At 36.4% G+C, this 25,656-nt stretch overlaps 1 protein-coding gene, 1 long non-coding RNA gene and 2 other non-coding genes across 5 annotated transcripts in view; 3 read left to right on the top strand and 1 right to left on the bottom strand.

Annotated features, from left to right (window-relative positions):
- LOC137488931 (uncharacterized) overlaps positions 1–24,974 on the top strand; it is a 35,400-nt gene extending 10,426 nt beyond the window's left edge. The window contains exons 2-6 of one of the 2 annotated variants that reach the window (XM_073936820.1): positions 904–1,052; positions 2,343–2,529; positions 15,544–15,615; positions 21,418–21,482; positions 23,924–24,974. In XM_073936820.1, coding sequence (XP_073792921.1) covers positions 904–1,052; positions 2,343–2,529; positions 15,544–15,615; positions 21,418–21,434 — 425 coding nt within the window. In that variant the 3' untranslated portion in view covers positions 21,435–21,482; positions 23,924–24,974. The remainder of the gene's footprint in view (positions 1–903; positions 1,053–2,342; positions 2,530–15,543; positions 15,616–21,417; positions 21,483–23,923) is intronic. The other variant, XR_011008228.2, reaches the window with a different exon arrangement.
- Positions 18,463–19,789, bottom strand: LOC141380105 (uncharacterized). Its single transcript, XR_012397552.1, has 2 exons — positions 19,749–19,789; positions 18,463–19,295 (listed from the first exon to the last, which is right to left on the bottom strand). It is a non-coding gene; the product is annotated as an uncharacterized lncRNA (long non-coding RNA).
- Positions 24,469–24,552, top strand: mir181a-1 (microRNA 181a-1). Its single transcript, NR_029937.1, has one exon. It is a non-coding gene; the product is annotated as a microRNA 181a-1 (primary transcript).
- mir181b-3 (microRNA mir-181b-3) lies at positions 24,679–24,763 on the top strand. Its single transcript, NR_161923.1, has one exon. It is a non-coding gene; the product is annotated as a microRNA mir-181b-3 (primary transcript).
- Positions 24,975–25,656: the final 682 nt, after the last annotated feature.

Below are 25,656 nucleotides of genomic sequence, written 5' to 3'. Positions count from 1 at the left end.
CTGGTATTGCTGAGTTGACAGAACTGCAGGAATGGTAGGAGCTTGAACACGAGAGACCCTCCCCATCGCTCTCTATCTCACTTTTCACACTGTCTTTCCCTCTCTCGCTTTTTGCCGAGCTTGTACAGGCATGCCTGTCAACCGAACGGAGGGTGTATGGGGGCGCTAAGGGAGAGGAGTGGTCTGGGCTGAACAAAGGAGCACTGTCACCGCTTTTCAGGGGTTCTGGGTTGTGCAGGGTGAACGGAGAGCCGGGTGGGGGGTGGCGAGAATGGCAATTAAATATGGACGTGCGGGCATTGAAACTGAGCATAGAGGAGGACAGAGTGTTCACACATATATTCAGCCTCGAAATGGAGACTGTGGAAGCTCTATGTTTGCCGTTCATTGTGCAATATTTGCCTAACCCTTTATCTGTGCAGCTGTGGCCTAAAAAAAGGAGAATGCATTGAATAGCCGCACAGCTGCTGGCGATTTGATGAGCGTCTATTACCAATACAGAGTCATCCTCTTGTGCTGAAGTCACCTCTCCACACAGTGTAATATAGAGCAGGGTAGGGCCAGATCAGGGCTAATGTTCGATTTGTCAAGCCTTGCTCATCCTTTCAGGGCAAAAAACACAGCTGGTAGTCGCGTAGTCACGACCCTGATGACTTAGAGGTGTTGTACCGCCGAGACTTTTCTCCGTAATACCCTTTGTGCATCTGCGGGTGTTGGGGAAAAGATAACGGAAAGTATTTTAATGTGATGATTGGAATCCGCGACCTCGTCTCATCTTGTCAAATTGAGTTTTTTTAAATGAAATGCACCGCCTTCTGCTTTTGCCTGACTTTAGACAGTTCCATCTGGTGAAACGATTTCCTTATCGTTCTTCCTCCCCCCCTCCTCTTCTGTATTTCATAGGTTATCAAGGCGCCAGAAACAGCGCCAGAGCGAGGGAGGCTGTAAAAAGATGCAATGCTGGGAGTCTTTTAAAGCTTGGTTCTTCTGGCGACTTGGCACAGCTCAACCACGGAAGTCAGACCGCTATGGGCCGAAGACGACCGATAAAGGTAACGAATTTACCTCTGAGGGTTTGTGGTGTGTTCGAAATGTATGTTCTGTGTCCTCAAATGGCTCCTCACTCAGTAGAGTCTGTGAACGTGCATGCATGTGTGTTGGGCATTTTGCCATGTGATCCAGGTGCAGAACATGCCGTTTCGTCTCCGGCTCATCCTGCACGCTCAGGCGTCAGTTCCTTGACTGATTATCTGTGCCTTGATCTAACCTCGTCATGTTAAACCGACATCTGAGACTCCCTATATTTTACTCACTGCAATTACCTCACCACAAGGCGCTATCACTGCTATTATGAGAGAGTCTGGAACAATATGTCATCTTTAGGGTTAAGAGAAGAAGTGCAAGAATTACATTTTGATATATAGCTATTCCACAGCTGTCGCAGACAGTGGATAGGAAGGTTTTTAGTTAGTCCGAAAGAGCAATGATTTGTAATTGCAGTAAGAAACAGTTAAGCCAAAAATGACTTTTCTGTGATCATTTATTGCCCTTTGTGTCGTTCCAAACCTGCATGTTTTTTTCCCCCAAACACATAAGAATAATTCATGTAGAATTCCATCAATAACAAAAACACTGTAAAAGAATGTGTTCAATGCAGTCCGATGTGATCTTCTGAAAACATATTAAGAAATGAATTAAAACTCTGGTTGGACGCATTGGCAACTAATCGGAAATAGCAGGAAAGACTACTTTTACAGTTCTTTTATGGTGTTTTTGTCCACTTTGGAGCTTGTCATTTTGGAAAAGCAGCATGACAAGTCTGGAATGAAATGAAGGTGAGTAAATATTAACCGAATAGTTGTTTTCAAGTTTAAATCTTGCTTGTGCACATGTTTTTTTTCACAGCTCCAGCCTTAAATCCACCAAAGATCACTGTTACCAGTCAGCCGTTTCATTTAAAGTGTTTGCTTTTCTCTGGGGCCAAAAAATGTTACATTGTGCTGCCAGTTAGTATTCCCAAGACAAACTCTCAGCCACTTAGACTAAGAGCATTCTTTATCCATACTAAAAAGCTGGAGTAAATTATCTCTAGTCTGTCAAGTGGTCAGACAGACTGGCCCTGTAGGATTATAGGTAACACAGATATAAAAGCTGGATAGCCGGAAGGCTGTAATTTCTCCTTCCTTTTCTGTCCCCCATCAGACCCACCCTCCTTCGCTCCGGTGTGTTGTAAAAGTCTCAGCGGTCTTTGCCAGTAGACTAGTTAAAGACACTGGCTTGTTCTTTTTTTTGCAGTGGACACTTGCTACATTTACTCATTTCCTAACTCTGCCCTTTTGTAGACCTCAACACGCCTCAACAAGTGTTTAAAAGCTACTTTTATTCCCTCCGGCGACGACCTCTCCAGCTGTTGTCTTCCTGGATGTGACTCACTCGGCCGATTGATTCCTTTTCTCTCACACCTCACCCTCATCCTCTCCTGCTGGGTTAACAACGCACCTCCGGCCTTTGACTACTGTTGCATGGCAGGTGAATCCAGCTCAAAGCTCCCTCTAAATCGGGCATGCGGGGGATGGATTCTGTCATTGAAAGCACTAATTGAGAATGCAATTTTTGCTCTTATCTTCCCTCTTATTTGAAAGAGTCCCCCCTCGTGTCTCCTTTGCCATGCTGGGAGACCCAAAGATCCACTCACTCTATTTTGCAAGCTCAGCAGGAGGGTAGCGGCTAGCATGCTAGCTGACTTTTGCAAAGCTAACGGTGCATTACATGGCATATTATAGGAGACATGGCCCTCAGAGCATTCATAAAGTCACACTGTGGAGGGATGCTAATGTTGTCCTTTGGTAATTGGCAGAAGCTTGGTGGGACTTCACAGAACTGTCGGGGAGGATTTTCGGGACGGTTGGCTAATATGGCAAAGTGCTGACAGATGAAAATTCTGATTTTATACATGCATGATTATGTGTGTATGTGCCTACAGTAGTATAATTGCTTTACTGCTAATATTATAATTATAATATTGCTATATTATACAATAGTCAACATTTTAAGTCAGGTCTCTAGCTCAATTCCTGGAGGGCCGCAGCTCTGCATAGTTTTGCTCTAACCCTAATCAAACACACCCGATCCAACTAATTAAGATGTTCAAGAGTAGTCTTGAACACTTTGATTATTAAGGCATGAAGGTGGCATGCTCAATACAGGGTTTTTAGGAATATTTGTGGATACATGTTAACAGGGATTTTTTTATTGACCAAACATCTATGGTAGGCTCTATTGGAATTGCTTTGTTTCTTCTCCATCTTCTTCTTCTATCTTCTTCTTCTTCTTCCTCTTCACAAACTCACAAAACTTTGCACATGTGCCAGAAGTGGCGAAAATTTACGTTTGTTATAGCTTTCAGAAGTGGTTGTGGCAAAATGGCTTGGCAGCTCCACATATGCACATTTAATGGAGTGGCCCCTGAGCTACGTTTAATGCACACATACATGGCACACACATCAAACATGCCAATACCTACAAAAAGTCTCTTGGAGTGAAATCTCAAATATCTTCTGCCCAAAAAGTGCAGTTTTTGCCATTTCCAGGCGTTGTATTTTAACGAACTCCTCCTAGGTATTTTATCAGATCAACACAAAAATTAGGTATTGTCATCTAAAGGCATTGACAATGTTAAATTGCGAAGATCTAGAGTTTTCATCTGAGGGCGTGTCTATGGCGGCCTCACAAACGTTGATGCTGCGCCACAAAACAGGTTGTTATAGTTTAGGCATAGTCTGATCTGTCTCAAAATTCACACATTTGATAACAGTCCTGACCTTCACGCGTTTACATGCCAATATCCAGTTACAGTTATAGCGCCACCTGCTGGCAACAGGAAGTGACATGTTTTATACTGTAACAAACTCCAAGAAATGTTATCAGATCAAATACAAGTTTTGTCGGTATAATCCAAAGGCCTTTGTGATGTTACATTGTAAAGATCTAGAGTTTTCACCAAAAACGCTTGTTCATAACGGACGAACAAAGTTTAGTGTATCTCAATGGAACAGGAAGTACTGATAACTAGGGCCAGACGGAATCTGCGGATGCTTTTGCTATTCCTGCTGAATTATTTTGGGAGTATCATAACTAAAACCTTAATATGGGAAATAAAAAATATTGTATTTTTTACATTTATTTAATGTTTAAAATACAAATCCAATTATATTCATTTTATTTGGTAAACAAAGCAAGTCTCATATAAAATAGCAACTAAAAACTGAAAATATAACTTTACAAACTGTATTGTAAATAAATTATAAGAACATTTTCGCAATAGTCAATAATATTACTGAAATTAATTTAAAAACTGAATAAATATAGATTTACACACATTTACTCAAGTTTATTAACAGAATTAATGATCGGCTAAAAATCTGCGGAAATCTGCAGAATTCTGCGGAAAATCTGCGTAATTCTGCGCACAGATTCCGTTTGGGCCTACTTATAACTCAGCCACACAATGTCCGATCTGCCTAAAAATTCACATATTCAATGAGATTCCTCTCCTGAAGACATCTGCATGCCAGTATTGAGTCACAGTCACAGCGCCAACTGCTGACCGAAAGAAGTTTGGCATAAATCAGTGATTTTCTCAGGTTTTGTATTTATATATCAGCTTAAATAATTATTGTCCACTGTTGTCTTTGATTTATATGCTAAACCAAATTTCTTGATATAAAGGTATGAGAAATATTTTGCAAATCATTCTTATATAAACATACCTTTAGTAATAATTTGAAAAATAACACCAACCAGACTCTAACTTGAATATATGCTTTAGCATCACAGGTCTTATGGCAAATTCAAATGACAAAATGCATCTTGAATGAACAGCTTTTTGTAAAAATTGCCCACTATAAATGTAAACATCACAGCACACGTGCTAACCACTAGCTAAAATTCATATTCATGATTTATTCTTTGAAAAAGTCATTCAAATGTTGTACAAATATTGAGTATATTTATGTAGGTCTACCTGCTACATTACAGCAGGCTAAATGAGCGTGTTTCCCAGGCCCGTGTTAATTGGGTAGCTCGGCTACAAGACCTGAGTGATAGTCACCGGCATGAAATCTGGACAGCTTTACTACCTCCGAAAGCAATGCCAGGACTACGGGCACTTGACCAGAGAGAGATTATATGGGCTTTCTTTCCTCCCTGCCTGCCAATATAAGCAAAGCCAGCCTTTTCACTTATCACCGGAGGTTGAAAACCACTGGCGAACCACATTGTGTCTTTATCTTCGCTGTCCGTACTGTAGTGTTTGAAGCGATCAGGGAAACCTGGATGGAATTCGAGAACGGTATTCCTACTAGGTTCATGCACCGCTTGAAATCCTTGGCTCTGCGGAGGCTTGTTTTGGACACAATGGTGTTCAGTACATTCCCGACTTGTTTCTTTCACAACGTGCTGAACCTCCGGTTGGACTGAAAGCGTAGGGTTTCTGAGTGGACTAAAGACTCTTCACATCACTGTGTTAACAGAAAGACCTGGAAAACCTCCTGAAAATGTGTCCTTTCTTGCCACAACAAAAAGTACATCAATTCTCTCGCTTGCACTCAAAGAAACTGCCATGCATTTTTTAACAGGATCTTGACCCAGCTTAGGTGGAGGTTGTCAATATGTCCAGTCCAAACAAGCAGCACTGTAATCCAAGATTGATAAAACAAGCAGTGCTACAACAGGCCTGCAATGCATTTTGAGAGATAAATGGTCTCAAGGAGATTAAGTCGGTACAACCACGAGCCAAAGTGGTATAAAATATGCTCATCACACTCAATTTGCCTAGCAAATTTGTAGCCGTTGATGCTGCTGTGGGAAAATATATTGAGTTACTTACCACCTTGTGTCTTCGCTGCCCAGGAGCTGCTCACGCGAGTTCAGGGTCATTACCCTCGCTGTCAATGACAAATGGAGCTTGATAGCATCTGCGTTTAGCTACAATGGAAACAGATTAATACCTCGGGGTGAAACTTTGCATATTATGAGCGGGGAAAGAGGGGAGGTGTTCGCAGCCGCTCCTGTTTTCTTTCGGCGTCCCATGTTTTGCAATAGTTGTTGCTCTCAAATGAGCTCGTTTTTAATGGATCATTTGAAGATTTCAAGTGGAAATGGTTTGTTTGGATATGCTAAGAAGATGAGCACTTCTGAGACAAAGAATGAATCATTAAAGTAGGAATAAAAACAGGGCTGTGTTTCTTCTTGCTACCCTGCACTTTGCCTCCTGCTTCGTGACGGTCCCTGATATTGTCATTGTAAATTACAGACTATCAGGGGCCACGAAGCGTCTTGTTTTAGGAGACAGTCTTTTATTATAGCGTCCCAGAATTTTATGATGTCCTTTCATCTTAAAAATCTTACCTCTGGATGCTTCTGCTTACATCCCATAACATTTTCTACCTCAAAGGTGTTTACGCTTGCATGTAGGCTTGTGCGTTGCATAGATGCTTTTATCTAAAGTAACATGTTTTTTTTAGTATGTTTACAAGTTTGTTTGAACCCATGACCTTGAAATGTGTTTTATTTATGCTTTATGTAAAGTTTTAAGCCAGCTTCTCGCATTTTTGTAGGTCTGTGTTACCTAAAGGCTATGATTTTTATCTTGTAAAATGTGACTGCACATTCTCAATATAAGGTTTGGCTGTGTGATGGCTGGTGGTGAATTTGTCCTCTGTGTAAATCTCCAAGTGCAAATGAACTTCTGTTATGTCGACGTACTTTCAAGTCGATGGCACACCCAGAGGATGGAGACAATTAAAACATCTAAAGCCTTGTTTAGACGGCTAATCTGGGTGGTCCAGAACTTGGGCGACAAGTTACAACTGGTTAGCGCCACAATAAAGTCTCAGTATGTGCGGAGGCTGGTCTGGAGAAGTCATGCCACTGTGGAGAGTTCTGAGGTTTAAATGTGGAATTATAAGATAGAAATGGGCTGCAGACGTTAATATTATTAAATTAAATGTATTTCTAGTGTGTCGTGCACTGTAAGAGCAGTTCGTGGGTGGTCCTCGTTTAGGTCTCTGGCATGTGTATATATTAGCTTCTAGAGGACAAAAAAAAAGCCACATGAAGTTTCCAAAATAAAAAATGTTCATCAAGTTGTCAAGCACAAGCAAGCTTGGAAAATGAAACCGGATGACTTAATGTTGTGCAATTCAGCGCATCAAATGGGTGTTGGGGTTGTAGGCGTCTATGATTTGAACAAATGTAGTATTTATTAGGATTTTTTTTTATCAGTAGTCTATTTTAAACTAAAAAAATATTAAATTTATGCAAAGACTGATATTACAGCGATATTTTGGGCGGCTGAAAGTTATTATTTAGACATAATACTGTTACTGTTTAAATTACTTATCATGATTTTGTGAAAACTGATTGACGTTTTCAAATGTTTATGAGAAACGGAGATGAGATTAACCATTTACAGGGCATTAATTGAAATACTTATTGAAAAAAAAAAAACTGGAGTGCTGCCGGGGGTTATTACAAGACCTTTGATTACAATATCATTTTTTCATAAAAGTTCAATGTCAAGTTACCATGTGGTTATTTGCCCAGTAAAGGGTTAAGATGACTGCAGTAAAGACTTGAGTTGTCTTTGATGTTTATTCTAAGAAAAACATTTCACATTTGTCTACTTTAGTATAAAAACATTTTTAAGATCCCAAAGTCTGCTGTCAAACATCAGAGATTCAGAAATGTGAATTCAGATACAATATAGATCTGAAATCGCATGCAATATGTAAACATTTGTGTCTTATTTGTATTGCTTAAGAGGACAAAAAAATGAATGCATGGAGTTTGAAACAATGGGAACTTTTTTTTGCATATGCATAAAATCAAAAGTTTATTACATTTAATTTTATTAAATATTGGTCAGACAGATTTTTCACCATATTACAAAATCGTTGGTTTTGTGATCTTTCATGTCATGAAAACCAATCTTAAAAAATGTGAAATAATAATAATTTTTTACATTTATATAGTACTTTTCTGGACCCTTAAATCGCTTTATACATTTTTGGGGGGAATATGACATCAGAGGCGATGCGGTGGTGCAGTAGGTAGTGCTGTCACCTCACAGCAAGATAGTCACTGGTTCGAGCCTCGGCTGGGTCAGTTGGCATTTCTGTGTGGAGTTTGCATGTTCTCCCCGTGTTCGCATGGGTTTCCTCCCAGTGCTCCGGTTTCCCCCACAGTCCAAAGACATTCGGTACAGGTGAATTGGGTAAGCTAAAATTGTCCGTAGTGTATGTGTGTGAATGAGTGAGTGTTTCCCAGTGATGGGTTGCAGCTGGAAGGGCATGCGCTGCGTAAAACATATGCTGGATAAGCAGGCGGTTCATTCCACTTTGGCAATCCCAGATAATTAAAGGGACTTAGTCGAAAAGAAAATGAATGAATGAATTACACCACATACCAGCTGATTGATGGAGAGAAGAGTGATGAAGCCAATTATGATATGGGAATGGTTAGGAGGCAATAATGGACAGGGGCCAGTGGGCAAATTTGACCAAGATGCCGGGGTTAAACCACTACTTTTTAAGGACATCCTGGGATTTTTAACAACCACCGAGAATCAGGACCTCAATTTAATGTCTCATCCGGAAGATGGCGCTCACTGAGCAGTATAGAGTCCCTGTCAATATACTGGGGTGTTAGGACCCACACAGAATGCAGGTTGAGGGCCCCCTGCTGGTCTCACTAACCAGTAACCACTAACCTCACCACTTCCGGCAGTAACTTAAGCTTGGTTTATACTTGAGGAATCCGCTAGTTCGCTTGAATGCACACAGCAAATGTGACGTCATTGCGGTGTTTGCAGAGGTTCACTTTGAGTGCGTCCCACATGATTTCAGCTGCTGAAATTTTTTTGAGACTCGAGCGAACAGTTCGCGCGATGTCGCATTTCATTTAATAACGAATCATTTTGAAGAGATTTTCTCTGAAACAGGCACCACTGTACACACAACTTTATGACCTGTCCATGTGTGATCATAGGGATAACAAGATGGAAAATAGTTCTTGGCTTCAAATTGCAACAGCCGAGGGAAAGGAGGAAAGTTTTTGTAAGGGTTTGGAAAAGCCTGAGGGATAAGTTTGTTTAAGCCAAAACAGATTATTAAACAGAAATATGTTTTTTGCCATTCATTTTAAAGAATATCACAACTGCAAACGCGTCAAGTATAAAAGCCTCATCCATTTCTTGAGGTGCGCACACAGTCAGCAGAGGTCCGCGACGCAGCACCAGGTAAAAGTATAATTCAGGCTTCACCGTTCCCAGGTGGTCTCCCATACAGGTACTGACCAGGTGAAGCTCTACTTAGCTTCAGTGGGCGACCATGTAAAAGTTGCAGAGAGCTATCTTCCGGCAATAAATATACTAAATGCAAGTGTAGCATAGCCTAATATTTCTGATTTTATTAAATAATTAACATTAATTTATTTTCGTTATTATAATCATTATTATTATCATCAACATTAGAGTCTTAACTTAATTAAAAACTAACATTTGTAACATTTACATTTTATGCACATAATTTATAAATATATAGGTACATTTGAAAATATTGTTTTTTTTCTTTTCTCTTTCTTAATTGGTCTCCAACAGAACTCCTCTTCCTCTCAGCATTTCCAAACAAACTGTCATCTTTTCAGCTCACGTCATCTCCAGATGCTCTTTGTGTCCAGCAGCACCTCAGAGACTTGTGCTTTTCACATATTGTCGGTTTCTCTGGTTCCTCTCTTTTCATTGGGGCGTCACAGCACTCTTATATGTACATGGCCGTCCAGATATCAAAGCTTGACTGCCATCTGTCCTAGCAGGCGAACACAGGCATGCGAGGCAGAGACAGTTTCTCACTGAGGTGAAGCTGCTCGGCTTTATCTGTTACACACAGAAACACACAAGACACAGTTCAGCACAATCATCAGGCTTTATCGTATTCGCTTGTTCAGTTGTGATGCATGTTTCCATACCTCTACTCATTTGAATTGAGTAAACTCTCTCAGTAGCCATTTATTACACCGGTTTATTCAAATCACACATTAAAGTGAATCTTTTACAAAATCATGGTGTAATTACAGTGTCTGCTGAACCAGAGACATTAATATTTGGATCATTTATGAAAGATGAATCACTGTCTGACCATCTGAGATTAGAAGTGGATGTAAGCATTACGATCATGATTTTTTAATATTATTAGAGTTTAGATTAGTACTGTTTGATGGTTTTCAATGGTAGACATTTTATCTTGATCTGTTATAGGCTTGGAGTGTTCTCTTTCAACTTGCAGGTGTAGTTTCCTGAAGAAGAAGAAAAAACATTGGGTGTAGTTTTGAATAAGGAAATCAGTCAGTTTGAAATGCAATTGTTTATGCAAATTTTGGTTGAATCAGTTGAACATACAAATGATACTGGAACCGCATTGATAAGAGGAGATATAACGTACCACTGCGACCTAGTGGCATTTAATAAAACAAGAGGATTTGTTCAAAATTTTTATATTGTTTATAGTTGTTTATACAGTTTAAGTCAGAATTATTAGCCCCCCCTTTGAATTTATTTACTTTTTTATATTTCCCTAATGATGTTTAACAGAGCAAGGAAATTTTCACAGTATGTCTGATAATATGTTTTCTTCTGGAGAAAGTCTTATTTGTTTTATTTTGGCTTGAATAAAAGCAGATTTAATTTCTTGAATAACCTTTTTAAGGTCAAAGTTGTTAGCCCTTTTTAAGCTATATATTTTTTGATGGTCTACAGAACAAACCATCATTATTTAATAACTTGCCTAATTACTCTAATCTGCCTAACCGAATTAACCTAGTTAAACCTTTAAATGTCACTTTAAGCTGTATAGAAGTGTCTTGAAAAATATCTAGTCAAATATTATTTACTGTCATCATGGCAAAGATTAAATAAATCAGTTATTAGAGATGACTTATTAAAACTATTATGTTTAGAAATGGATCGAAAAAATCTTCCCTCTGTTAAACAGAAATTGGAGAAAAAATAAACAGGGGGGCGAATAATTCAGGGGGGCTAATTCTGACTTCAACTGTATCCATATAAATAAATCTGTTTTTCTTTTATTATTTATTCAGTTCGTTATTTTAATTACTAATTCATTGATTTGCAACTTTTGATGTATTTTTTTAAATTTATCTATTTGTAATTTTTGTTTTTTTGTTTTTATCACAAATGATTGTGTTTTTTACTTGTTTCATTTGTAGGCTTTTATTGATCCATTTGCATCTTATTTTTCTTTTATTTCTATTAGTTATTTAACTTTTTTCTTATTTGTAATATTTTATAATATTTTAGTTTTATTTGTATCTTTCATCTTTTATTTTATGTTTACATTTCTATACTGTAAAACCCAAAAAGTTAAGGTAACTCAAACCATCTGAGTAAAAAAAAAAACTAATCTATATATGCTTACTGTGAACTTACTCCATTTAAGTTGAAGTAATGAAGTATTTAATTTACTCATTATACTCAACACTGAGTTCAAAACTCTTTTCAAGTGAGTAGAATTAACTTTCAGTAAATTCTGAGTTAACTACACTCATTTCATTTGATAAAGTTGACTGTTGGGTTTTACAGTGGATTAATTGGTTTATAGTTAATCAATCAATTAATTAATCAATTAATTAACTTATTTATTTATTCATTTTGATTTGTAAATATGTATTTATTCATTCTCTGTTAATTTGTTTTTTATCATTCATACACATTTGTTTGTTTTATTTTGTGTATTTTGTATTATGTAGCTTCTTTTTTATTCCTTATTCATTTAATTGTATATTTTTATTCAGTAGTTTTGTATTTTATTTTAAGACCATTTGTATCTTTGTGTTATTTATGTTATTTTATTTTAATTTGTATATTTCTATTAATTCATTTTCATTTCACTTCTGTTTCCATTCATTCATTTACCTCTCCACATCTTGAGCTTATTATTTTTCATATTCATTAATTTGTTCAAGTTCTTTTAGTCATTTTTTTATTTATTACCATTTATTTTTATATTCATTTTGTTAAATACTACTATCCTAACAATATTTTGCAGAGAATTCAAAAAGTGTGTGATACTTTGACCAGTTTTCAGAGAATATGTCTCTTCTTATGAAGTTTACTTTTGTCGCCCCATTGCCTGATTGTTCGAGCATAACTCAGAATGACAGAATTTAGTAAAGCGGCTCTGCCAGAAGACGGGAATCACAGTCTACCCTCAGACTGACCCCTCAAGTGCAGAATTTGTACACACTGTGAGTGTTTGCTAAAGGAAGTCCAGAAATCTTTCAGCTTCCTTCCACAACACTCAGTGAAATCCTTCACGTCCTACACGCCCTTAAATTATTTGTAAGAAAAGAGAGAAAAATAGAGATGACCCAGAATGCACCCACTTTGTAAACTGTACTTTTCTCTGGAAAATACAGATTGGAGACTTATAAGGGGAGTTGTAGTTCACTCAAATTGAAAATTCCTTCTTTATTTACAGTTCTTAGGCCATCTATATACTACTTTTTTCTTCAGCTGTATTTTAAATAATATTTTTGGGTTCAATAGTTTTTGGTGAGTCTTAAAAATAGCTTTAAAGGTAAAAATAAATAAATAAATAAATAAATAAATAAAATACATATACAGGCAAACCAAAAAAATTATAAAAACGACATGACTCCTGACCATATATTGAGGTCTTATTAAGCAAAATGACTGGTCTGTGCAAGAAAATAACCACTGTGTACAACTAGTGCTTTTGATTTAACACATTAATTTGTTTAGTAATTAAGAAATTAATTAATTATGTGTTTAAAATAGTCGATTTATGACTAACTCGATGCAGGTCATGTTCTTAATACATAGGGCTGCATAAATGCCCCTGTTTTTGTCTCATAATCACATCATATGTTATGAGCAGTTGTAAAAGAGAAGTTGACTTACATTGATATAAAAAATACAAAAATCTTTTCTCAAATTATCTTTGTTAATGTTGCTTATATTTCAGGCGATTATTGGTGTATTTATAAAACAGTTATTTTTGGTTCTTTGCTCTGAGAACAGCTGATAGCTGTGCGATATTCTGCCTATTTTCAGCCTCTGCACCCATGTGTATCACTCCACCCACAGCGATTGCCAAGCACTCTTTTAAGAGAGGACTAAACCAGTGTTTCTCAACCATGTTCCTGGAGTACCACCAGCACTTCAAGTCTTGGATGTCTCCTTTTTCTTTCACACCCATTACTGTTCTTTCAGTCTCTGAAAATGAGCTGATGATCTGAATCAGGTGTGTTTGGTTAAGGAGACATGGTGGTCCTCCAGGAACATGGTTGAGAAACACTGCACTAAACTTTAGTTTGACAAACGCTGCAGCTTTTGGACCACATAATGTACTTTTTAGGTAAGAATGTTTTTTTAGATTGCAAATACAGTTTATTTATAAGGATACTGCCTATTTGAAAATAGCCACTTTCAAGTTTTGAAAGTTAAGTTTTGACGTATCGGTGACGTATGGAATACTGTTTCCAGATCCAAGCCGCTACTCATGTGAATTGAGAAAATATTTGTTTATGACCACTTTCTAGTCATAACACACATTAAAGTGAATTTTATATGCAATCAGTCTTTGGACTTGCTCCATCACAAATGCACAAACAAGCAGATGTTTGGGTGATTTCGCAGATGGGACTTCCAGTGCACTCCATGGAGTCTGATATACTGTATGTCTTTTTAGTGGATAAATAGGAAATATAATTGGCTTTGGGTATATCTAATGGCAATATTTGCTCATAGTCATCTGTTTTTTGTTCGTCATTTGACATAAATATTATGTTTTGTATGGGGTTTAAGCTTGTGTGGGGTAACAGGCTAAATACAGGAGCCACAGCCGTATCACCCTGCAGCCCAAGACTGGTTACTCACTGAAGCTAAGGAAGGCTGAGCCTGGTTAGTACCTGGATGGGAGACCACATGGGAAAACTAGGTTGCAGTTGGAAGTGGTGTTATTGAAGCCAGCAGGGGTCTCACGCTCTGTGTGAGTCCTGATGCCCCGGTATAGTGAAGGGGACACTAAACTGTCAGTGAGCACCGTCTTTTGGATGAGAGTCCTGACTTTTGGTGTCATTAAAAATCCCATGGCACTTCTTGTAAAGAGAAGGGGTGTAACTCTTGTGTCCTGGCCAAATTGCCTCATCGGCCCTTACCCACCATGGCCTCCCAATAATCCCATCTTTTTTGTCATCACCAAAACATTACTCTACATTGTGCACCAAAATAATTAATAAACTAGATCTAATGTGATATTTTTGGGAAGCAATAACTGCGGTCGACTTTTGATGTGAATCTGGAGCAGAAGAACGTAGTTCCTCACTTAAAACAAAGGCTAAACTACCCAGCAAACTATTTTGTATTTAATAGACATCTGATAGACATCTAAACGTAGACAGCTTGGCTAAAGCAAGACTAAATTTTGGCTGTCAGTTAAAATTTAACAGACGTCTAAGAAGAGCCCAAAACTAGACTAGTCATCAAATAAACAGATTAGACAGACTTTATATGTGTTGTCATTGATTTCTGTTTATTTAATGACTAGTCTAGTTTTGGCCTATTCATAGACGTCTATTAAATTTTAACTGACAACCAAAATTTAGCCTTGTTTTAGCCAATCTGACTATGTTTAGACGTCTATTAGACATCTATTAGACACGTCAAATAGACAGATTAGACACTTTATATGTGTAGTAATTCTGTTTATTTGATAACTGGTTTTGAGGTATTCATAGATGCCTAATAGATTTTCACCAACAGCCCAAATTTAGCCTTGTTAGACATCTATTAGACACCTTTAGGAAACAAACAAATGCTTGCTGGGTGGTGTGATATTGCTCCTATAGGGTGAACTAAAATGTTAATAATTGTTTTATTCTATAAAGGTATGATAACATTTTCTCTAAATTGCTTTTTTTGGCAAAATGAAAAACAACATTGGTCCAAACAATAAATGTGACTGAAAATCTACCACCAAATACAGATTTTAAGAGTAAAAAGACAAAAAAAGATAAAACAACGCAAGTTAAAACATTGGCAGTGTTCAATGTTTCATTGAATAACATGAAGCTAACACGTGTTTTCGAGGCTGAGGATTAAAGTTGTGATAAATAATGTTCAGGTTCTTGCACAGACCAATTGTTTTCATTTCATAAGACCTCAATGTATCTTAATGAGCCTCTTTCGTTAATTTTGTGTTGCCTCAATGTTATGTTTTTACTCTCAAAGTGCTAGTCATTGACTTGAATCAACAGATTCAGCAAAAATACTAGACAAACGAGGGCCTGGTGGTGAGAAATTGCACAACAAATGTTCATTTATGGATGAATTGTCCCTTCAAATCTCCTCACTGTATTAAAACATCATTCACGACTTGACTAACAGATAAAAGCACAAGTTCGACATTTAGTTAATTTTCTGTTTGTTCTCTCTGTCTCTCTCAGGCCCAGACATGAAGGAGACGGCGTGGAGTCTGTGGCATCTCTCAATGAGAAGAGCTTTCAGCGTGTCGCGAGGTAATTACTCTCCTTGAGGGAGGGCGAAAGCTGTTTATTGTAATTATGTCAGAGAAATGAAGAAGCATGCTTGTGAGATGCTCAAACATTGTCTCAACATATTTGGGGGGAGTTATGTGTCTGACACGGCATTCCCAGCCAGCTATCACATTCAGTTTTGTGTTTAGAGCGTCAGGATAATGATGTGCTAACCGTGTCGTAATGCGCGTGTGTGTGTGTCTGTGTGTCCCGTACACTCGATGGCCAGCGCTCCGTCCACACAATAGAAAAATATCCTGCTTTTCTCTATAACAAGAGCCTTGCTGAAGTGGCAGGATTAAAACATGCCAGGGGTTGCCATAGGAAAGAGCCTCCCTTCCCCTGGATCTGTTTTCCATTTAGCAAGTGGAGGTTTTATGTGCTTACACTATCAATGTTTGGCCCATTAATTCACATCTGCAATTATAATGTCCAATTAGAGGCCAGGTTGGCTCGCCTTTATGTTATGAAGTCAGAGGGGGTTGTAAAACATTGTAATTTTAGAGCGAAAGGGACGCCGGTTTGTATTGCGTGGCTGATTATTTTATGCCCACGGGCTAACGGGTTAATAGTGAGGAGGGTGGTAGTGTGGTAGTGGAGATTGGGAAAAGAAGTGGAGGAGGAAGACACTACAGGGGATTGAGGCTTTGAGGATTTGGGATGGTAGTTTAGAAAAGTGAAATGGAGAAATGATGGCCGTAACGATATTAACAGTAGCTGGAATGAAATCATCATGGTTTTATTATAGTAACCATGCTATAACAATGTTTTTTTTTTTTTTTTTGGAAAACTGTAGTAATTATAAAAATAGCCATAAATTTGACTTTTTTATTTTTTTAAAACTAGTAACAACAAAAATAACCATGGATAGACCACATTATTTGCAGTAAAACTATGGTAAAAATAATGACAAAAATAATTAGTTTCTATTTTAACAAAGTTTACCTTCAAAAACTTTCAAATTACCCATGATAGAATGTTTAAGCTAAACCATAGTAAAATAAAATTTATTTTTATATTAACCATGCTCTAACTATAATTTGTTTTAGTAAAAACCCAAGAACAAAATACACATATTACTTTGCTATTGTAAGTAACCAAGCTTTATGTTTTTGTGGGAAAACCATGGTAACTAAAAAAATAGCCATTTGAAAATGTGTTTTTGTGGAAAACCCAAAGTAATATAAAAAAATACAGAATTATCCATGGTTTTAGTATGGTGATTGCATTAAAACCATTATAACAGCGTGTCCACGAGGTCTTAAAAATCAATTATGAAAAAATTAAGGCCCCTAAAATGTATTAAAAAGTCTTAATTGCGTTTTTACGAGGTTTTACATTTTGTTCAAGCGTTGTCCAAAGTGTTTGACTTTTAAGAAAGCAAAAATATAATTATTTTAATCCTAATATTAACAACGGCTTGCATGATCCACACGATTGATTCAGTCCATGGCCAAGCTCGTCCGGCCAAGCTCCTCCATCCGGGTGATGTCTCGTAATTTGCGACAAACGGCAAATAGGTGACACTCTCCACATGTAGCAAAACCATAGTGCGAAAATCATGGCAACATAGGAATATGTAAGTTTGCGTACCTACTAGTTGGAGAAAGACGCCTGAAGCCTGTCACTGAAAACAACCACCTAATATTAACAACTTTTTATTAGGTTAAAGGTTTGATACTGATTAGAACTTGAAGTAGCGATGAGGTCTTAAAATATTCTGAGGCCCTTAAAAAAGTCTTAAAAAGGTGTTGAAATTACCTTTAGGATTCCTGCATACACCCTGTATAACTACTGAATAACCATAGTTTTACGATTGTAACATACTGTGGGACTGTGGTTTTTATGGTAAAACTATAGTGAATATGTAATCAGAGATGGTTTTACTACATAAATTATGGTAAATTGTATAATACCCATAACTATAAAAATGTGTGTAATCCTATTACAGTTAAAACGGTTTAACTTTGATTTTTGTAGCAAAAACATACTAACTTAAAACTTACTAAATCATCTACAGCGTTACTAATTTACTACAGTTTTTTTGAAAAATGTGTTCAAATGTATTAAAATTATCTAATTTTGTTACTACAGTATTTTTTAAAACCATAAAGCGTTATTCTGTAGTAAAACCACAGTAAAAATAAAACTGATTGTTATTTTACTATAGCACTGATAACGTTTTACTTTGGAAGCATGCTAAGCAATTTGCTATAATGAAGTCAAAGCTAATTATTAGGCTCAGCTAGCGCCATTATCAGATTTTGTGCAACCAAAATGACCGTAAAATACAGCGTAGCATGTATTTTGAATATACAGTGTGGTTCAAAAGTATCTATTTTTTCATTTAAACCCAGGCTTTTTTTAGGCCTAGTGGTTCCACACACACACACACACACACACACACACACACACACACATACACATTTTCCCTTTTCTTCACAGTGCCTACTGTATGAATAAAAATAGCCAAAAAAAAAAGCCCAAGAGTGTATAATATCTCTCATCTGAGATGTTAGGATCGCAGCGGTAGGGGCTGTGGAGTCATGCGGTGCAGGCCTCAGAGGAAACCCTCTGCAAATGGATGTTCTCCTTCAGCGCGCTGCAATAAATAATCCAGAAAAATGACGGTGTCTAAAGCGGAGGAGGTTGGAGACTAATGAGCCCGCTGTTACTCATACTGTCATTAGCTTCCTGCTCTCCAAAACCCTCCCAAATCTCATTTGAGGGAAATTTAAACAGGAATAACTCAAAACACGAACTTAGTGCGTCTTCTGCTTTGTTAGCTTAGCTGCTAATGTTATCTTTGGGGTCATAGTGCTATAGAGAAAGCCTGAAATGCTAATAGGTGATGCTAGTACATTGCTTGTAGAATACATTGTGTTAGTAGAATACATTGTGGTAAGATTAATTGTTAAACAAAAGTCTGAATCTTGCACTTGATTGTTAGCATGGCTGCTAATCTTCAAGAGCATTTGATCTTGATGATTGTTTTTTTTTATTATTATTATGATTTTTTTTTAACTAGCGATAAGCAGTTGGTCTGTTCCAATTATCAATTTTAATTTTGATGCATTATTTATTTATTTACTGATTTATTTCAGAAAGATTACTTAGTAAAATAACCATGATTTTACTACAGAATGTGCAGTAAATCTATGCTAACTACCACAATAATTGGTTTTACTACCGTTTTTTTCAGGTATGCGTTAACACAGCAACATTTTCCACAAGGATGCACAAGGTTTAATGTGATTCCTACAGAACAGCTGCCATATTCTACTATTAGCATAGAAATAGCCTGGCCACTAATCTTTAAGAAAACATGCTGGATCCAGTTTGATTCTTGTTTTTTTCTGTAAGACTACTTCTTTTTAAAATTTATATAGTTTTCTATTTTTAAGATAATAAATTATTGATATTATTTGTTGGTGCGTGATAAAAATGGTTGCTATTTAAGACTTTAGCTTTTAAACTGTATCACATTAAACTGCTATACTGGCTGTTAGCCTTTAAATGCTAAGTTGCTAATATTAAAAAAAAACATTTTGGATCCAGTAACAGTAATGTTTTGTGTTTTTCTTCATGTATTTGTTTTTATACATCATATACATGGTGTGAATAACAAGGGGATTGACCCCTCTTATTAATGATCGATCCCCCTTAAAGGACATCAAAACAAGATGTAAGGGGGGGGGGGGGGGGGATTCTCTGATCTTTGATTCATTCATTTATTCATTTTCTTTTCGGCCTTTAATAATCTGGGGTCACCACAGTGGAATGAACCGCTAACTTATCCAGTGTATGTTTTAGCCCTTCCAGCTGCAACCGATCTCTGGGAAACACCCATACACACTTGCATTCAAACACATACACTATGGACAATTTAGCTTACCCAATTCACCTATACCACATGTCTTTGGACTGTGGTGGAAACCAGAGCACCCAGAGGAAACCCGCGCAAACACAGGGAGAACATGCAAACTCCACACAGAAATGCCAACTGACCCAGCCGAAGCACAAACCATTGACGCTCTTGCTGTGAGGCGATGATCTCTGATTTATATTTTAAATATTAATAATTTAAATTGTATTAAAAAAATATACATTTGGACCCCCCCCCTTATAAATTAGGTGTTTATTTCTGCATGTAGCCAAAAAAAAAGAAAAATTGGACACATAATTTGTATAGTTTGTATAGTAACCTCTAAAACCCTCAAAACACAAAAATTCTATATATTTTATTATTAAATGAGATGTAATGTAAATACATTCATAAATTTGACTCACTGAAGCATGTATTACCAAACTAATACCGAAAAAGTTGACCCCTGATCGTCAATGTATAAATCGCACTGTGATCATATATACTACATTTTTTCAGATTTTGTTTTCATATATGACTTCAGTTTGATCAAGAAATAATCAGTTAGATTTATAATACATAACTATTTTAAGCAATGACTATTTTCTAACAGTACAGCTAGACATTCTAGAAAAAACATACTCAATATATTAGATTCTTAATATTTACCATATGCTTTTTGCATGATTTTAACTTTTTTCTAAACACAATTTCATGTAACTAGCAACACATTGTCCTAGTTATTAGCTTTCAGAAGTTAGAGTTTACTTTTGCTTGACCCCATAATGTATAAAGCATTTATTTATTAATTTTGCTGTTGCGCACATTCTGTGACATTGCAAAATGGTGTTTATGCAAGCCACCAGATTTCAAATCTCTCTGGAAACATGTTCTGATCACAGAAATGTGTGAAATGTACAAACAAATGACATGGTAAATGACATGTCTGTTGCTTTCAAGACTTTAGATATATATGATGCATTAACCAGAGGAGAAATGGTACCCCAGCGGAGCCTGGTTTCACTCAAGGTTTTTTTTTATCTCCACTTTGGTCAATCGGTGAAGTTTTGTTCCTCGCCACTGGCTTGCTTGGCATGGGACTTGTGGAAATCAATGGATTTGCTCTTCAGTATTTGGACTTTCAGCAGTGAAAATTAAACCACACTGTAAAAAAACATACTTTAACTCGGAAAACTGGACTGACACAATTTCATTTTACTAGAACTTCTGTGTTAAGCTGCTTTGACACAATCTACATTGTTTAAGCGCTATAGAAATAAAGATTAATTGAATTTAATTGATGGAAGATTTTTCTTTTTTTCTTTTTTCTTAAGATTTATTTAGGCCTAGTGGCTCACATGCATTTTCCAGCAACTGTCAGGTAACTTCTGTATGAATATGAGCCAAAACATAGTGCAAGAGATGCAGGATTCACATCCATGACTTCACATATCCATGATGGAATGATTGTTAATAACTTTTGTTTGAAAACGTTATGACAGGCCTACAGATTCATCTAGCCCATTCATTTTGGGCCTCAGAAAGCTTCCAAAAGCCTGCATGGCTGGTGGACATCAGAGCAGATATTTTTGTTTGCCTGATAATCGAGGGAGCCATGTTTTTTTCAGTATCACCAAAGCGTGCAATTAGTAGCGGTGGCATATGTGTGCGTGCGATGTCCTCCTCCTCCGTCCTGATAGAGGCCTCTTGTGTGAAGATCTTACAGACCCAATTACTGTAATCACGATGATCAAAGGGCGGGTGTTGAAGAAAAGAGAGCGCAAGTCAAGTCAAAGTGTGGCTGTGTATCATTTGCGTGGGGGGAGGGGTGCGGTTCGCGGCTCCATCCACATCCATTATCTATTTTACGCACAGATTCGTTTTCACCACGCTTATTCGCTTTCTTTTTTTCGTTGCAGCATCCATGGATGGTTGAGGAGATGCAATGGAGAGCAAATCCCTTCCGGTTGGCAAACTGGTAAAGGTAAGCATTGATGTTAAGATGGGTGATATGGGGGATTTGTTTTTGGCCTTAAAGGTGCACTAAGTCACTAAAAACAAATAGTAATACATAGTAATAAACAAAAAAAATGTGATTTTTAAACATTTCTAAACATTTTCATTGATATATGTAGCCGAACAAAAAAAGTTGTGATGAATGGATGAAGAAAATTTGAGAGAAAAGCCTTTAAAGTCTGCATGAAATCAAAATGTACACTGTTTAATTTACTAGCGCACATTGTTAGTCATGAACTATTAATAAGCTATTTCCACTGGAAAATATTCTGCTAATCTTAAATCAAAATCTGACCATTTGCTTCCACTCTGGAATGGTAGTCCTTCTCTGATGATGTCAGTCTGATGACTTCAGTGAGATATTCTTAGTCACACCCTTCAAACCGTTAGTTTGCTGCTAGGGAAAGATTAAATGAGGAGTGCAAAAAAAAGCCCTGCCCCCTACTCTATGTTATGTGTCAATTGGAACTAATTAATCATACTGAAATCAATACTGAAATATTATTGACACTCCCAGGGCTGTTTATATCAAAGTTGATATTTAGGCACACTATGTTGGTATTTCGTAGCATCTCATTTTTATGAGATGGGTCGTTAGTCCAATTAATCCATAACCCCCAACCTGGAGGACTAGGACATGCACACATACACTACAGACAATTAAGCTTACCTAGATCACCTATACCGCATGTCTTTGGACTTGCCAACTGACCCAGCCAGGGTTCGAACCAGCGACCTTCTTGCTTTCAGGCGACATCTCTACCCACTGCCACCATGAAACCCAAAATATTATTGATATCATACTGAAATTAATTTCTGCAGCAACCTCTGGTTCATGCTAACTTAAATCATCTTTAAAGTGTTTTATTTAAATAGTTGTTTGATATAATAGTTGTTTTCATTGTGTTAATCATAGTGAACTGTAGATATTTGCTTTTCTGTAATGTGATTTATAATTAGTATTTTTTTTATTTATCAACAAGTCAATACAACACAATATAAACCAAAAACAATACTAAGTACAACTTTAAAGTGTATTTTTTTTAAATATATTTGCCTGATTTTATACTAGGGCTGTGTGATTTGGGGAAATTTTTAGTAGTGAATTTTTTGACAGATGTTGCGATTTGATTTGGGATTTAATTTTGTAGTCGAGCTTCATCTCAATAATCTGTAAGCTATAGCAACAATTCTGTTACAGCTCTTAAAAATTGCCTGTTTTTATTCGATGTCTGTGAGTTTGAAACCAAAATATTCCCATATTACCAACATGCTGTTTCTCTTTAATATTAATTTGTCTATTAATGCTTCTGAAGCAGCAGACGCCATTATCCCATTTGTCCACCCTTTCCAGTTTGTTTGTTTTTTGTTGTGGGTGTTTTGCATAGTTTGGTTGCGCAATTTTGATTGGGCAGAATGAAAGTATGCTCACTCAATTGGCTAGTAAGACACACACAGACGGCAGTAACGCATTTGCTGTGTGCAGTGGAAATTAAATAATATATAAAGGAATTTAGCTGCAATCTGATATATATATATATATATATATATTATTGCAGCCTCTTGTGATTAACTAATTGCAAAGTTTCAAACTGCGATTGCGATTCGATTTTGATTAATCACACAGCCCTATTTTATACTTTTATAAAATATAGATTTGACTATAATGTTAATGTTAACTAAATTCCTTTTGTTATTCTGAACTATAGTCACAACGCTAGAAATAAGCATGTCATGTTGCAATATATATTGCGATATAAATACAGTTTCACCAGATGAATTGAATAGCTTTATTTGGAAATATTTCATTCAATTAGATGGATTGGGAACATCAAGTCTTTTTGTATGGAGTGCATCTGCATAAATTATAATTAATTACAAGCAAAAATAATGAACAAAACAGAAAATTACAGAAATTGAACACTCAAATGGAAAATTTCATGGTCATTGTTGTATATATATATATATATATATATATATATATATATAAATAAATAAATAAATCAATTAAAAAAAAAAAATATATATATATATATATATATATATATATATATATATATATATATATATATATATATATATATATATATATATATATATATATATATATATATATATATATATATCTTTTAATCCTTATTTAAATTTATTACTTTTTTTCATTAAATAAATAATCTAATCCTGTGGTGTGACTACTGCAGATACACACATTGCAATATCAATGCTCAAACGACATACTCCAGCATCAAAACCCCTGTAATAAATCCTGAAGTATATATTCATTCACAATTCATGCATTTTATATGAATATGATATAAATCTTCCATCTAACTTCTGTTGTCTTTTCTTCTTTCCCTTTCTTTTGCTTTTTCTGTGTCTTGTTTCATGCTTGCTTACACCTGGATTAAGGCCTGTTGTGTGCTGTCTAAGACTTGTAGATATTGAATCAAATCAATAGTCTGTTAATTGCATTTTTAATTTGTACATGTAAAACTGTTAATTATTTGTTTTGAAAATTCCTGTGTTCATTTAAACGTACAAATCTGAATGTGAGGCGGGGCTTACAGTGTTAGGCTTTATTATTGGTTAACAGTTTTGCCCCACCCTTACTGTCTTGTTTACATCATCCAAAAAAATCATTATTATACATCAACAAAGACTTATTGTTTTAATTGAAATTTATTCCATATTTTAAATAGCATGCATTGATAACTACCGATTGACTGAACTTTGGTCAGTTTTGTTTTTAACATCGAGTTCAAAGGCTGTTAAAGATTTCCAAGCAATCATCTCGGTTTGAGAGCAGAATTCAGCCCGTTCTGTGTATTTTTGGAGTAGATGACCTGTGATATGTCCTTCCAGCATAGAGAGGTGGGATTCACCCGCCCGCTGCTTGCCTTGTCTACTCGGCGACCTCTGCGCACACTGTCAAGTCGACTCACCATCAGGCCACCGTTTGCCTCAGTGAACATTCAACGCTGTCGGTGAGTTTGAGCTAAATGGAAAAAAACCATCGACCGTTGATTGTACCCTGCGGCCGAGCCCTACCGAGCCTCGCTTCTGCCCACCGCTGGCAAAGGCAAATCTTTTTAGGATGGACTCCTGGAGACACAACCACGACGCCTCAGACGACGCCTAAAAAGTTTGACTTTGAAAACTACAACAAAGGTCACAATCAACATTCATTGCTGTCGGTGGGTTGGATTGTAAAAGAAAGCTCACTGAACAATGAATGCAACTGTGTCCCAGATTTACATCTCGCAAAGTGGCATTGGAGAAATATATTAACTGACAGAGCTGAATATATTCATTTGCTCATCTATTTGGGTTCGTTTGTGGCTCTCAGTGGCAAAGAATAAATAAATAAAAAGCCAGTGGGCTGAGAACAGCCAGTCAAAGGCCTCTTTAATGCTGATGAATGTTTACTTTGTATAATAAATAAAGACTTATCCAAACCCAATTTTAATCCTGTGAGTCTCAAACTTATTAACCTGTGGTATTACAAGCTATATATATATATCATATGTCATATTATATACAAGTCAATGGTGAGACGTCCCATTTTGGTATCTTCATTATATCAAATGCTGAAATGATTTTATAGAAATATGAGGAAAATGTCTACTTAAATGTTCAAATAATTTAAAAAAAATAAATAAATAATTGAAAATGATATGGGTTAAATCGTTCTTGCTGACAAATGGTAAACCCTAGAGGTTAGAAGGGTAGTTGCAAGGCATAAAGATTTAAAAATGACAAAATCTTGTGACTGCAATGTGATCCTTAAATAGTTTCAATATCATAAAATATATTTTTAAATGATATACCAAACATATTTTTTGTTATATAAACTTAGGCGTAATTCAATAGTTGTCTTCTTAAAACCATGGTTAAAATTATGCACATTATTAGCCTGTATTGTATGGAACCAAAAGTAAAGGTGGATTACATGTTTACCATATTCTTACTTAACACACACACACACACACACACACATAATGGTACACACATAAAAAGTGTAGGCTAAAATCCTATTTAAACCGATTTAAAGCGTGTTACTTTTTAACCCAAGATCCACATGTTTGCAGGAAACTATAAATAAGTTAAAGTAAACAGAAATATTTGAAATGGACGTCTTATTA

Source organism: Danio rerio, chromosome 22 (assembly GCF_049306965.1).
Source record: "Danio rerio strain Tuebingen ecotype United States chromosome 22, GRCz12tu, whole genome shotgun sequence".
Classification (NCBI taxonomy): Eukaryota; Metazoa; Chordata; class Actinopteri; order Cypriniformes; family Danionidae; genus Danio; species Danio rerio.
The sequence above is the reverse complement of the archived record's forward strand: the minus strand, read 5'-3'. Positions and strand labels throughout refer to the sequence as shown.